At 41.9% G+C, this 14,580-nt stretch overlaps 1 protein-coding gene across 2 annotated transcripts in view; it reads left to right on the forward strand.

Annotated features, from left to right (window-relative positions):
- Positions 1 to 14,580, forward strand: part of grin2ab (glutamate receptor, ionotropic, N-methyl D-aspartate 2A, b) — a 109,896-nt gene that overhangs the window by 27,400 nt on the left and 67,916 nt on the right. For both annotated transcript variants that reach the window (XM_039805513.1, XM_039805522.1), the window contains exons 3-4: positions 1,578 to 1,802; positions 2,021 to 2,179. In XM_039805513.1, coding sequence (XP_039661447.1) covers positions 1,578 to 1,802; positions 2,021 to 2,179 — 384 coding nt within the window. The remainder of the gene's footprint in view (positions 1 to 1,577; positions 1,803 to 2,020; positions 2,180 to 14,580) is intronic.

Below are 14,580 nucleotides of genomic sequence, written 5' to 3' on the forward strand. Positions count from 1 at the left end.
GAGAAAGAGGACGCCCGGATAGCTCAGTTGGTATATATAGAGGTTCGTCTCCGACCTGCTGTCCTTTCCTGCATGTCATTCCCCTCTCTCTCCCCTTTCATGTCTTCAGCTTTCCTATCAAAATAAAGCCCAAAATCTTAAACATTTAAAAAAAAAAAAACAGACAGAAAGACATAGGGAGACAGAGGGAGAGAGGGGGAGTGTGATGGACTGAAGCGTATTCTACTCACAGAGTGATGGCTGACTCATTATGAACGGGTCCAGCACGGGTTGAATGCGCTTCAGCGGCGTTACACACGTCATGTGTAGGCTATGAAATGTCTGTATCGTCACTGCGCTGCATTTTTATGAACTATGATAATGTGGCCATGGGTCACATCTCTCGCCCAGGTCCAGCAGGCTCCGTCTTACACGCTATTACTCAACGAACTGAAGTTAGTTGCATTCAGTAACTTCTAATGTGTTTTTCACCTGGCGGCCCGCAATAATAGAGAGTTACCAGCGGAAACACTGGTACTAATACAGGTTTCCCTCTCATACTTAACAATATACAGCTGTGTTAATAACAAATAAAACCGTAGACAAATGTCAACAGTTTGGACCGGCGGTGCTACGTCTCTCATGTTGCAGGGGAGAGTGTGTGAGTGAATGGGGGGGGGCTGCGCGGAGGAGAGATCCAAACACAGGCACGGCTTTACAGAAGGAATGGGTCATGTAACGCAACATTAAACCACATCGATATTAACGACATCGCTTCGTTCGTGGAGAGGCAGCGGATGCGAGGACGTTAGGTGCACCGGTGCGACCTAGGAAAAATCTTAGACACAATCTTAAACACATTCCAGGACTCTAGAGTGCAACACAAATTTGTAAGGGTGCGCCCTTACAAATTTGTGTTGCACTCTAGAGCCCTGGAATGTGTTTTGCGGGGGGTTTAGGCGTCATTCCTCAAGAAAATGTTAAGTTTTTCATTAAAAATAAAATCAATTTCCCCATACATTTTGTGTCTCTTTGTGGGTTTTTGCGTCTCTTTTAAGTCGTCTCTTTTTGCTTGTCTCTTTTTGGTCATTTTTGTTTTCTTTGGGGTTGTTTTGGGTCTTGGTTTGTGGTCATTTGGCATCTCTTTCTAGTCGGTTTGTGTCCCTTTTGTGGTAGTTTTGCATCTCTTATTCCCATCATTTTGAACCATTATTATCACCATATCTGTGTCTAAAACATTGGAAAGCTCGAGCAGATAATAATTAAATAACACTCAAAAAGCTTAAAGACATAACTTGCTAACGAAATCCAACAACTTCATTAGATCTGAGAAAAGTCTTTTAGTTACATTCATTCGGCTTAGGTGCTGACCAAAACGGCTCAGGTGCTGCACCTAACCCTCAACACTGGCAGGGAAAATCCTGATACAGAATGTCTTACCTGCACCTGTGACAGGCTGCTGATAGCATGCAGAAAACTTTCAAGGTAAAGAAATATTGTTACAGTCTTAGTATATGAGCTTTGTAACATAAATTCAGGATTGACAAAAGTGTCACAGTTTCTTTGGGTTAATTTTTGGTGTTTGTGTGTGTTTTCAGGGTATGATGGGTGTAGTAGGCTGGCTGTTGCTCCTACTCTCCCAGATGATGGTGCCTGTGGCGTCCCAGAAGCCTCCAGGTCTCAGTGTGGGTGTGATCATGGGCCAGACGCGCTACATTTCCGATCAGGATCTCCGCCCATCTCGGCGCCCTGATGATGCCCTTGACGTCTCCGTGGTAATACTGAGGATCAACCAGACAGACCCAAAGTCTGTGATTACACAGGTGAGAAATGCTGTGTAGGTTCACCAATATTAAACACATACACATGCTGTCTATAACACGCGCACACACACACACACACACACACACACACACACACACACACACACACACACACACACACACACACACACACACACACACACACACACACACACACACACACACACACACACAAAGAGTCTTGTTTGACACCTGAGTTTGTTTCACTGTGTCCCAAGGTGTGTGAGCTTCTGTCACGCACTCGTCTCCATGGCCTTGTGTTTGCCGATGGCACGGATCAGGAGGCCATTGCCCAGATCCTTGACTTCCTCTCCGTTCAGACGCAACTTCCAGTCCTGGGAGTCCACGGAGGCTCCTCTATGATTATGGCTGACAAGGTGAGTGACCGTGACGTACAAAACCTACTCCTGCTTTCTTTGGATACACAATGTTTGTTTTTTTGGAGATTAGGGAGTTGTAACCCCTCCTCTCAGACATCTTTGAACCTACACTTTTTTCAGATGTCCTGGCACATTAGCAATTAGGTCAGTCACTTCTTTCCATTTACAGACTTGGTATTTAGAAAATTACTCCACCTGAAATGCAGCTCACAATTCATAATCCGTTAGGCAACAGCATGAAAAATGACATATATATAAACTGTCCGATGATGTTGTAGTCAGCATGTTGTAGATTAGAAAATGACACGCTGGGAGGTTTTGGAAGCTTGTTTGTGCTATCACTGCTGCTCTGTTGGATTAATTTTCGTTTAAGTATAGAGTAGAAACACTGCCAACGCACTGAATTGATGGCTGGTATCACCCTCAGCATCTTTATGTTAATTAGCCTTTTGAAAGGTTACGTAGTTCACATTTAAAAGTACAGTATTCATAAGGTCAGTAGAAGTATTTGCATAAAACATGCAGCATTTTCTGGAACATCATTTATATTTCAAGAGATAATCAAACATTGCTTAAAATATGTAACAATGCATTTTCTGCTTGGTCTAAAAGTGGCCATGCAAAGCCAAAAAGAAAAGAAAAAAAGAACGCATATCACGTCAGCTGCTCAGTGGGATGCCAGATAAATAGATTCCCAGTTTTAAAACGGCAAAAGAGAAGATATCTTTTAAAATTGGATTTTAATTTTTTATTTTGGTGTGATGCTTCGTGAAAAGTTAGGGATGAACATCTCTTTCTTAGTTGAATTCTCTCTCTGGTACTACACTCTGTAGACCTCACTAACTGACAAACAGACTGAAAAAGCTTTGATAAAAACACAACTGGTTCTTTAGCTTTTAAATCTCTCAGGGCACAGCAGCCAAAACACAGGAACCAATAACTGCAGTAATACGGCAGCTTTTTGAAGTAGTTGTTGATGGGGGATGCTGTGTGTGTGTGTGTATGTGTGTGTGTGTGTGTGTGTGTGTGTGTGTGTGTTTGTGAGAGATAAGAAAAAAAAAGAGACAGAGGAAGGTAAGAGAGTTGATAGTTGGCTCATAGGTTAGGGGGAGTGGAGTTGCAACATGAAGGTCACTGGCTTGAACCTCCCACTGACTGTATAATGATAGGGAAAATAAATGAAATGTGCTTTTCCCACCTTCAATCGTTGCCATTAAACAAGGTACTTAACCCCCGACTGCTCTAATTGAACTGCTCAGTGGCCAGAAGTACAAAAGTGTGGTCATTCTCGGCAGCTCCCATGTGTGAGCGTGAGTGTGTGTACCCTGTAACTAACCAGCCCCCTGCAACTTTTCCTGCAGGCCTGTCCTGTAAATAGAAAAGTATTCCTGCGTGGTTTAAATTAGGTGCAAGAGCAGCCCACTGGCAGGCAAGTACGGAGGCTCAGTGAGTCAGCAAATCATTGCAAAGTAGTGTTGGTAGATGGGGATTTTTTCTTAAGTTCTGATGTTTGTGGTCGTTGTAGTTCTCATTTATCTGCACCTGCCAGAAGGACAGTTTAAATATGTGGGGAAAATGTGTAAAAGGATATAAATGATTTTCCTCCCCTGTTTCCCATGGGTCTACGGATTGTTTTTATTAGGTGTTGATTATTTTTGGATTAATACATGAATTGTTTAGTCTATAAAATGCTACAAAATGGTAAAAACTGCTCATGGAAGATGATATATGGGAATCAACTGCAGGAAACACATTTACTTTTCATAAAAAAATGCTACACAGGCTTTATTGATAGACAAGGTGGGATTAAACTCTCCATAATCTATTAAATGTAATAAAGGAATTGGTACATGTCCACACAATTTTATTTTTTTTGTCCGACCAACACTCCAAAACCCAAAGATATTAAATTCATAATGATATAAAACAGATGAAACCAGCAAAGTGTCACATGTGACAGCAGATGTCTGGCATTTATTTCTTTATAAATGACTTAAAGGACTGATCAAAATAGTGGCAATTATTTTTCATTTGATTGACTAATTGATTGATGAATGACTCGTTTCAGCAACAGTCATGATGCTGTGCTGTAGCATGTTTCTATCTCGCCTGGTGACAGAGCGAAACAAGGCCATTATGGAGGTGATGAGAGCTCTAAGTGAGGTTGACAGTGAGCTTGACACTCACACTGTGAGGGTGATCTCATCACACTGACCCTCTAGCACTGCTGTCAGCTATATTTGGTCTCAATGATTTCAGAATATGATACACATGTAAACTGCAATGGTGTGAATAGTTGGAATAAAAAGGAAAAAACCAAAACACATTTTGCTATGAAAAAAAAAATCTGACTTCATGTAATACTTATTGGCTGTTACCCTCATAGCTGCTGTCAGTGGTTTGACGGTAATCTGGAGGATTGAATAAAATCCCAGTGGGCTGGTAACAATTTAGCCTGATTACTGTAGGCTAACAAACAATATTGTGCTTTTTGCAGTGTGAGCAGCAGTAGCGTTTTTTGGCACGGGCGACGCAGGCAGCTGCCCAGGGCGGCATTTTTTCATGACGCATGGGGTCGCGGCACGAGCACTTAAAAAAAAATAATATATATATATACAGTACAGGCCAAAAGTTTGGACACACCTTCTCATTCAATGCGTTTCCTTTATTTTCATGACTATTTACATTGCAGATTCTCACTGAAGGCATCAAAACTATGAATGAACACATGTGGAATTATGTACTTAACAAAAAAGTGTGAAATAACTGAAACTGTCTTATAGTCTTATATTTTAGATTTCTCAAAGTAGCCACCCTTTGCTCTGATTACTGCTTTGCACACTCTTGGCATTCTCTTGATGAGCTTCAAGAGGTCGTCACCTGAAATGGTTTTCCAACAGTCTTGAAGGAGTTCCCAGAGATGCTTAGCACTTGTTGGCCCTTTTGCCTTAACTCTGCGGTCCCGCTCACCCCAAACCATCTCGATTGGGTTCAGGTCCGGTGACTGTGGAGGCAGGTCATCTGGCGCAGCACTCCATCACTCTCCTTCTTGGTCAAATAGCCCTTACACAGCCTTGAGGTGTGTTTGGGGTCATTGTCCTGTTGAAACATAAATGATGGTCCAACTAAACGCAAACCGGATGGGATGGCATGTCGCTGCAGGATGCTGTGGCAGCCATGCTGGTTCAGTATGCCTTCAATTTTGAATAAATCCCCAACAGTGTCACCAGCAAAGCACCCCCACCCCATCACACCTCCTCCTCCATGCTTCACGGTGGGAACCAGGCTTGTAGAATCCATCCGTTCACCTTTTCTGCGTCGCACAAAGACACGGCGGTTTGAACCAAAGATCTCAAATTTGGACTCATCAGACCAAAGCACAGATTTCCACTGGTCTAATGTCCATTCCTTGTGTTTCTTGGCCCAAACTTTTTTTTTTTTTTTTTTTTTTTTAGGTCTGATGCGTTGAAATTCTCTCTTAACAGTTGTTCTAGAGATGTGTCTGCTGCTAGAACTCTGTGTGGCATTCATCTGGTCTCTAATCTGAGCTGCTGTTAACTTGTGATTTCTGAGGCTGGTGACTCGGATGAACTTATCCTCAGCAGCAGAGGTGACTCTTGGTCTTCCTTTCCTGGGGCGGTCCTTATGTGAGCTAGTTTCGTTGTAGCGCTTGATGGTTTTTGCGACTGCACTTGGAGACACATTCAAAGTTTTTTCACAATTTTCCGGACTGACTGACCTTCATTTGTTAAAGTAATGATGGCCACTCGTTTCTCTTTACTTAGCTGATTGGTTCTTGCCATAATATGAATTCTAACAGTTGTCCAATAGGGCTGTCGGCTGTATATCAACCTGACTTCTGCACAACACAACTGATGGTCCCAACCCCATTAATAAGGGAAATAATTCCACTAATTAACCCTGACAAAGCACACCTGTGAAGTGAAAACCATTTCAGGTGACTACCTCATGAAGCTCATTGAGAGAACACCAAGGGTTTGCAGCGCTATCAAAAAAGCAAAGGGTGGCTACTTTGAGGAATCTAAAATATAAGACATGTTTTCAGTTATTTCACTCTTTTTTGTTAAGTACATAATTGCATATCTGTTCATTCATAGTTTTGATGCCTTCAGTGAGAATCTACAATGTAAATAGTCATGAAAATAAAGAAAACGCATTGAATGAGAAGGTGTGTCCAAACTTTTGGCCTGTACTGTATATATATCCTCTGCGCCGCGAAGCCTGAAGTCTATGGTAGAAGTGAAAAATTAGTATCTTGTCTCCTGTTACCTTGGTTATCTTGGCTTGGTGCAGTAGCAGTCTACACATGATGTTTTAGATGGAGAACAAAAAACAGGAAGAAAAAGATTGTGCCAAGAAAATACAGAAAAAGCACTTGAGCAGGCAGGCAAGTGCTCCAAATAAATGAATATACGTGGAGGTGGGCAGTGCGAGTGTGAAATACTTGGTGTTAAAGCAGCACTAAGCTGCAAAGATGCAAACTTAACTGTCATGATTATGTCACATTTCATGTAAAGGCTTTCTCCAGTCATTTTTATCAGCAGCTGGCCACAGAGACATCGGGCCCTATTTTAACGATCTGAAACACAAGTATGAAACGCCAAACGCAAGTAGCATTGTGGGCGGATCTCGGGCGCTGTTGCTATGATACCGGCGGGATAAATGAGTCTTGCGCCCGACGCAAATCTAAAATAGGTTGGTCTGAAGTAGCTAGGTGTGGTTTGGGCGTAACGTGAAAATAACCAATCAGAGCATCATCTCACATTCCCTTTAAGAGCAGGCGCGCTTGTTCCATGGCGGACTGCTATTATGACGGCGGATTTGCCTGGCGCCGCACGGCAGGGCGTTGTCCGGGATGCGCAAAGTAATAAATGCCCGTCTTGGCCGGGTGGCGATGTTGCTGCGGCCTCTCGGGCGCATCTCCTCAAGTCTGGAGAGGATTGCTGCAGCCATGGAGCGTGGGCCTCAAAACGCACCACGTGCACCTGTTGTGCCCCTTCCTCCCCCCCCCACTCCATCTCCGTCCACTCGCTCCATCAGGAGCACATCGCGCATTACTCCCGGACCAGATCCCGCCGGAGTGTCCTATCCCACCGTAGTTCAACCTCACATCTCCTTAAGTCCTCTAATATTTCCTCATTTATGTCATCAACACATCCATGATTCATGGAAATGTGTAAAACACAACAAGACACAAAGAATGCTGTGACTTTTTGAGGACTGTACTGTAAAGTGCCTCCTGATCTATCCAAACACCTGAAGCGCATTTTCAGTAATATTTTTCTTTGTAATTATGTATGGTTTTCAAAAATGGGAACTGCTGTAGATGAGAGAAGTGTATGCGCATTGTGCACACGCTACATTATGGCCAAGCATTCGTCCCTAAAATAGCATCTGAATAAGGCGCTACTGACTTTATACTAGCGCCACTGACTTTAGACCAGGTTTTTCCTGGTCAGTGGTGGAATTGTTTTCTGATACTGCAAAAATGGACCACGTAACGTTTGCGCCGGAACACGCCTCTCTTCGCTGAAACCGCCCCCTGGGCGGCAAATACATTCCCTAATTTACCGACGTGCGTCTGTGGAGGGAAAAGTCCGCTGTGCGTCGGTTGCAAAATAGGAATGATACATGCGTCGGTGTACAAAGGCAATTGCGCTGAGTGCAAGATAGGGCCCATCATCTATCTAGCTATCACATAAACAGGAGCAGTCATTGCAGGCCTCCTAAAAACTGTGATAAACAAGATTGTGGAGACCAGTAACTTACTGCAACGATGCTCCTCAGGTTTTTAGAAAGGACAGTTTTTATTTGTCAAGATTTTGAGTTTACACACAGTGGGCTAGATTTATCAAGCCGTTTGCGCCTGTTCCCAGGCGCTAATTGGTCGCAAAGACGAACGTAACCGATGCGGGCTATTTACAAACAGGGCGCACTTGGGTAAAATCGCAGATTGTCTGCCACATGAGCAAGAAGAGACAAGTTGCGCTTTCAATATGCGTCAGGTGGGAGGGTCGTGCGGAAAGTGGGAGTTCCACCCAAAAGGTGGGAGGATAAGCGCAAAAAGTGCACCTAATTATATATTCCGTGGTATTTACAAAGACTGTCAGTAAGAGCGCGCCTCTATTCTGCGGGGGAAATTCTCCGCCTCTTAAAAGCAGGTCTAAACCAGCCGCAATCGAGTTTCCTCGTAGACCTTTATGCCGCTGGTGAAATGGCAACAGTAATTTGAGCAAGACGAAAACATAGGCGAGGCTGAAAATATTTTTAATACAAGAATCACACTTTGTCAGTGAACACATCATTTAGCGTTACAGATCAAGCAGCCATGCAATATTAGAGTTACTGGAAGAAATCAAAGATGAAATTGAATCTCCCACTCAGCGTTCACATCCCATTCCAGCAGTTGTTAAACTCCTTGCTACATTACAAATATTGGCATCAGGATCATTTCAAACAGTCATAGCATAAGCAGTGGGAATATCGCAGTCTGCACTCAGCCATATCATAGCACAAGTACCGCTTTGCTACAGCGCAATTTATGGTATAGTGGGCGGAGAAAGACGCTGATTGCCTGATGGGTGTCAGGGTTGATAAATACTACGCAAAATGTGGAAGCATAGCTTGCGCTATTACCGAACTCGCATAAACAGACGCAGCGCAAACTGCGCTAGTGTTAGTAAATTAGGCCCAGTGTGATTTCTGAGCTCAGTTTTTTCAAAGTTGTTTATCCCAGAAGCAAGACTAATTCAAACTGCTTTTCAGTTGAGGATAGATGTCTTTATTCCACCCCAATTGGACTAGCCCGAACAACTCAAATAATCATCCATTTGTGTTTTTTTTCCTATATGAAAACAAAAGGATCGATGTCACAACGGGTCCAACCTCTCTCCCTCTCTCACTCTCTTTCAATCTTCCTTGGGCTCTACCTCCTCCTCATCCCCTATAATGCATGTCAGTGTGGAGCAGTCAGGAATAATCTGCGGAAAGTTGGATGATGTGCTGTGAGATGAGAGACACATTTAGGGAACACAGAACTGATGTGAAGAGAGAGCATGTGTAAGCCCAGGAGAGGAACAGGATTAGTTTGGAATGTTGTACTTCCATTACAGAGGGACCGCTTTGGGAAATAAGAAATGTTGTTGGCTTTACCTCATCCCCCATATGCGCTCACTCATTCCCCGCCAACCTTGTTCATCTTGTCTTTTGACTTCCTACTTCTTGGTGTGTGGGGGTTGGATGGTCATAGTGCATAGCGTATGAACATGAACATGCTGAAATGGAAGGTTGTGAATTAAACATGCATGTTCTTTCTGCTTTGCTCTGCCACTGTGGTGGGATGCTACCCTTGGTGTCTGTGTGTGTGTGTGTTTGTGTTTGTGTGTGTGTGTGTGTGTGTGTGTGTGTGTGCGCGCGTGCGCATGTGTGACTGTGTGTCCCAGGCAGGGATGTCCCATATCAGTAGGGGCCATTTGGCCAGGTTCTCTGCTGAGTCGCTTTAATATTTAACACCTGCTCCCCTCACCTGCTGTCACTTGCAGAAGATACAGTACAATGCTGTGTCACTCTCACTAAGTCCTTTCCCACTTTCACCTCCCATTTTTTTCTCCTGCTCTGTAGCTTTTACTTCCTTTGTGTCTCCCGGTCTCCTCCAGCCCTATGTCTCTGTCCTGTTTCTATATTTCTCCTTATCCCCAACATCTCTATTCCCACTGCCACCCCATCCTTCTTTTCTGTCTTTTCCTTTTGCCATGTCTCTCAGTCTTCTCATTTTCTCTCCCGCGCTCTTGCATCCACTGTTATTCTCTGGTGGCTCAGGTTCTGAGAGGAACAGCAAGCTATGTTAGAAGGCTTTTTGGGAAATCTTGCTAGCCTTGAACCCCTGTGACACAAGATGATGGGTTTGTGTGTCTGTGTGAGAGAGAAAGAAGCTGAGTTAATATGGTTACTATGGTGACTAAACCAGACTACAGCATTTAGTTCTGTTCTGCCTGCTGCTAAGGTTCTCTGGCTGCGTTTACGCCACAGGAATCCATGCCCAGTTCCTTCTAGCTTAGCTGGGCACCACACTCAACACAACTGGCGGTTGATGAGAAAGGCAGTGAGAGATCATGTCCTTGTCACTGATCAAGTATTCTCGCTTTGCCAGACCTTCCTCCACGGCGCTACGAAGGAGGGTCTGGCTAGTCCACACAGCATTCCGGGATGGGAGAAAAATGAATACGGATACGGATGTACAAGAAGGTGAACGTTAGCACGCTCCAAAATGTAGCAAACTGACACCATAACAACACAAAGCAAATTGTAAATGCACTGCAACAATGATGATGAAAACATCAATGTAATTTATTTGACGACAAAGTCCTAACAATATCAACTTACCCGGAGGAAAAATTGTTTTGTGACAACAACGGTGCGGAAAAACAGTCTCAAAAGTACCCACACAAATAAGAAGAAGATTTACAAATATATTTACATTGAAAAATACTAAGTTCATTTACAAATGATGAAATACGAGTTACAAATTAGACGTATGGACAAAGATACGCATTTGCGGATACAAATTGCTCTGCATGCATTTGTGCATTGTGTTTTACAAGTTGCAAATACTTAGGAGACTGTTTCAGCACCATACAAGTCCACACTACGATTTCAGGTTGTTTTTATAAAGGTCTTCGTCCACACAATACCACACACTGAACAATAGAAAAACGATTAAATCTCTTCTTAAACTTTTACACACAACATCTGGTAAGCAGTGGGACACACAAAGTTGTTATTTTTTTCTTGCCTGGGCACAGTGATTTCCTAAAGTTTTTTTGTCACTGTGAAGTTGTTGCAACCAGCTTTTTTTGTACAATTGAGATGTAACTTGTTAATTTGTAAACTTTAGAGATGCTATCTCTTGCCAAGAAATCCAAAAAGCATATTTCCAAAAACGTTGAACTATTTCTTTAATGCCAACACCTATATTGAGTGATCGGCGATATTGGCGTTTATTGATCTAAGTGATGTAGTAGGCAACAGAACGTTAACAGAAGCAATAACTTTACTGCCACACATCCACCATGGACAACATGTTTTCCAATAACTTTATTTTCTCTGAACTGAAACAAACAGCAGGAGTTTTCAGATGTATCCACAAATCTGTTTAGTGAAATCAAAGATGCTGGCTTAGTGCAGAGGGACAAAATGTAAAGAAAAAGATGTGTCTTTAAATATAGTCAGCTAAGTGTGTACTCTCTGGTTGGTTGAAGCACCTATTTAGGTAAAGAAATTCAGAATATACAGTTTAAACAAACCCATATTGTGGGTCATATGGTGGTTACCCTCGAAACAGCCGGCATTATACTGTATGCATGAATATCACATAGACTTGGTAAACAGACATTGACTTAACCTAAATGCACAATGAAATCTCCATCTGTAGTGGAAGCAAACATCTGCCAAGTTAGCTCTCAGATAACTGGTACAGTACATCAAAGAGCATAATTTATGTAAAATTATACATTGTTCCATACAAAAAATAGATTAAAATGTAATAAAAAATAAAAATAAATAAATATGTAGACACTGCTAATTAATCCCTCTATACCATTTTACTGTTTCAAACGTCAGCATTACTGAATTAATGGATGTTATCGAAGTTTTGAAGAAGTTTATTTCATGTTAAAGTATTTGTATTTATCGTCTGTGGCTGAAAGAAGATAAACTTGCACACAAATGCAATTCTGATGAAAAGATCTTAAGCTGAAAATATCTCATGTGCGCATTAAGATGACAGAAATGTATTTAATATTTGATTGCATGTGTTTTTTCCTACATTTTTATGTTCACAATATACAGTATATCCAATTTGTTTCACATGTGAGCTAAAGAACTGGGTCCTTTTTACCCGGCAGTTTGAATAAAGTTGGTGTTATTTAAACAGAAACTCTTGAGAACTCACACAAACTTTAATTTGTTTTTCCAATCAAACTTGTGAATTGGTAACAAAAAACAAAACAAAAGACAGAAGCCAATCTGCGCCTTGCTTGTGTTAAGAATATTTGTACTTTATGTTATGACTTTGGCTGTATCACTTTGCCCAGTGTGGAGGTTACAATTTGAAAGAAAAACAGATCTGTAGCATCACTCCTCATAACGTTGTCTTATATTGGAGTTGTTTTCATCTTTGGAGGGCAATTTAAATATTTGCTGTAGTTTTGGCTATGATACAGTGACTCCTCATCATCCCTTTTTTACTTTGAGTGCTTTTCATCTTTGGACGGTGATGCTCACTCTATTTCTGGCTTGGAGACAGTCACTTCACTTTTCACCACAATTTCCTCCTTTGTTTTTTCTTAAATTTTCTGTTGATGACGTCTTTTTTTGTCAACCATGGTCACTAACACGGCCCATTACAGCCTACATAGCTGTTTTATACACTCCTGACCTTTCTGATGCTGAATTAAATTTAAAAGATTTAGGGACATTGTCAAGCAGTTAGATAAACCCTTAACCACCTGATATACGATTGACAAGACCTAACAGATTTGTAAACTTCAATTATGAGATCTTTGATTCTCAAAATGTTTAAACACATTAAGGTAGAAAACGTTTGTGTGCCTCCTTTGATAATTACTGCTTGAAAAAAAAAGGCAAATATCCCGTATTTAAAGTACGATTGGCTGATTCAATCATATTTCACTGGACCAGACCTTCTGTGAGCTACTAAATGCCAAGAAAAATTCAAAATCAAGCAGAAGGCAACCGAGGAACAGCAGTAAGATAACAAAAACTGAAGAATAATACAATTACATTTCTCGTCTCTGGGCTCTTTGCATTGTGGTTTCATGGCTCTAAATGCAGAGCCCTGCCAAAGTGCACTTTACTTTTAATTTTGCTGCAATCATCTTTGCTGCTGTCTCTGAAGTGGTTTTCATTGTCATAGTGCATCAGCTATTACTGAAATGTTGATGATAACAAAGGAAAAAATCTTCAGAAAAGACGTAAAGACGTGTCTGCATACCCTGCTCAGGCCTACAATGGGAGATCCAGTTTCTCTTTTCTGGGAAAATCGTTGATGTGGACAAAATACAAAATGTCAAATTGCTTTGCATTACTGTATATCTGAAAGCTGCTGAATGGATCACTGTCTTGGAGGATGAGAGAACAGCAATGCTTTGACTCAAGAAAAAAATAGCTCTTTTAGGCTCCAGGCAAAATCACACTACTCTGCTCCCACTCTGCACATACCCTAAAACAATTTGCATCTAATAATGTGGAATTCCAGTCTGACGGTTCAGCACCATCCATTAAAGTGGTTACCACTGTGGTGCCTTTTATAACACCACATAAATCAAAGAGCCTGTCCCTCAGTGCCTATGTAGCAGTATTTATTGTAAGATTATCAAGACCAGGCCAATTTGGAGAATGAGTGTATTTACCTGGCAATGTAAGATGGTAATCAAGTCCACCTATAGAGAGCCTGCATCTCTGTCTGCCTCACAAATATGCACACACAAATGGTAATGCATGCTTTGTAACCATACTGTATGCAGCAAACAAACAATATCCACTATTTGTGCTTTAGGGAAGGATCAATTGAACCAACTAACACCCCATTGTGTGTTAGCTATTTTTAGCAAACAACATAATCAAATTATCAATTATGGCCATACACAACCAAAGTCCAAAATGGCAGAAGATATTGAAGCTTATTAGCTGTGTTGCACCATCCACTTTTATTTAACCGTCTCTGTCAGAGTATAAACTGCTCCACTGAATTGGAATGTTTTGCTGACATCTATGAGACAGGAGTCAATGATATAAATACTGTACGCCTTTTAAAGGTCCCATGGCATGACAATTTCACTTTATGAGGTTTTTTAACGTTAATATGAGTTCCCCCAGCCTGCCTATGGTCCCCCAGTGGCTAGAAATGGTGATAGGTGTAAACCGAGCCCTGGGTATCCTGCTCTGCCTTTGAGAAAATGAAAGCTCAGATGGGCCGATCTGGAATCTTGCTCCTTATGAGGTCATAAGGAGCAAGGTTACCTCCCCTTTCTCTGCTTTGCCCGCCCAGAGAATTTGGCCAACCCATGAGAGAGAGACATCATGGCTTTCAAACGAGCAAAGTGGCAGTTGGTCAAGGCTTTCTGTGTGTTAGCGGTTAGCTCACCAGCTACAGAAGTTAACCAATGGACCTTTTTCACAGCAGACATTTTGACTTGTCATAGTAGGAAAAGCACAGATGAAATTGATAACCTTAACGATGGCTCAGTTCCATCAAGTGTTCCAGTAAGCTGTTTCAGTGAGTCAGCATGCACAATACCAGGGCCTCTCCTAAGTGGAATGCAGCCATCATTAATGGTTTTGAATACACCTGTGCTTTT

The sequence above is a fragment of the Perca fluviatilis genome, chromosome 1, assembly GCF_010015445.1.
Source record: "Perca fluviatilis chromosome 1, GENO_Pfluv_1.0, whole genome shotgun sequence".
NCBI lineage: Eukaryota > Metazoa > Chordata > Actinopteri > Perciformes > Percidae > Perca > Perca fluviatilis.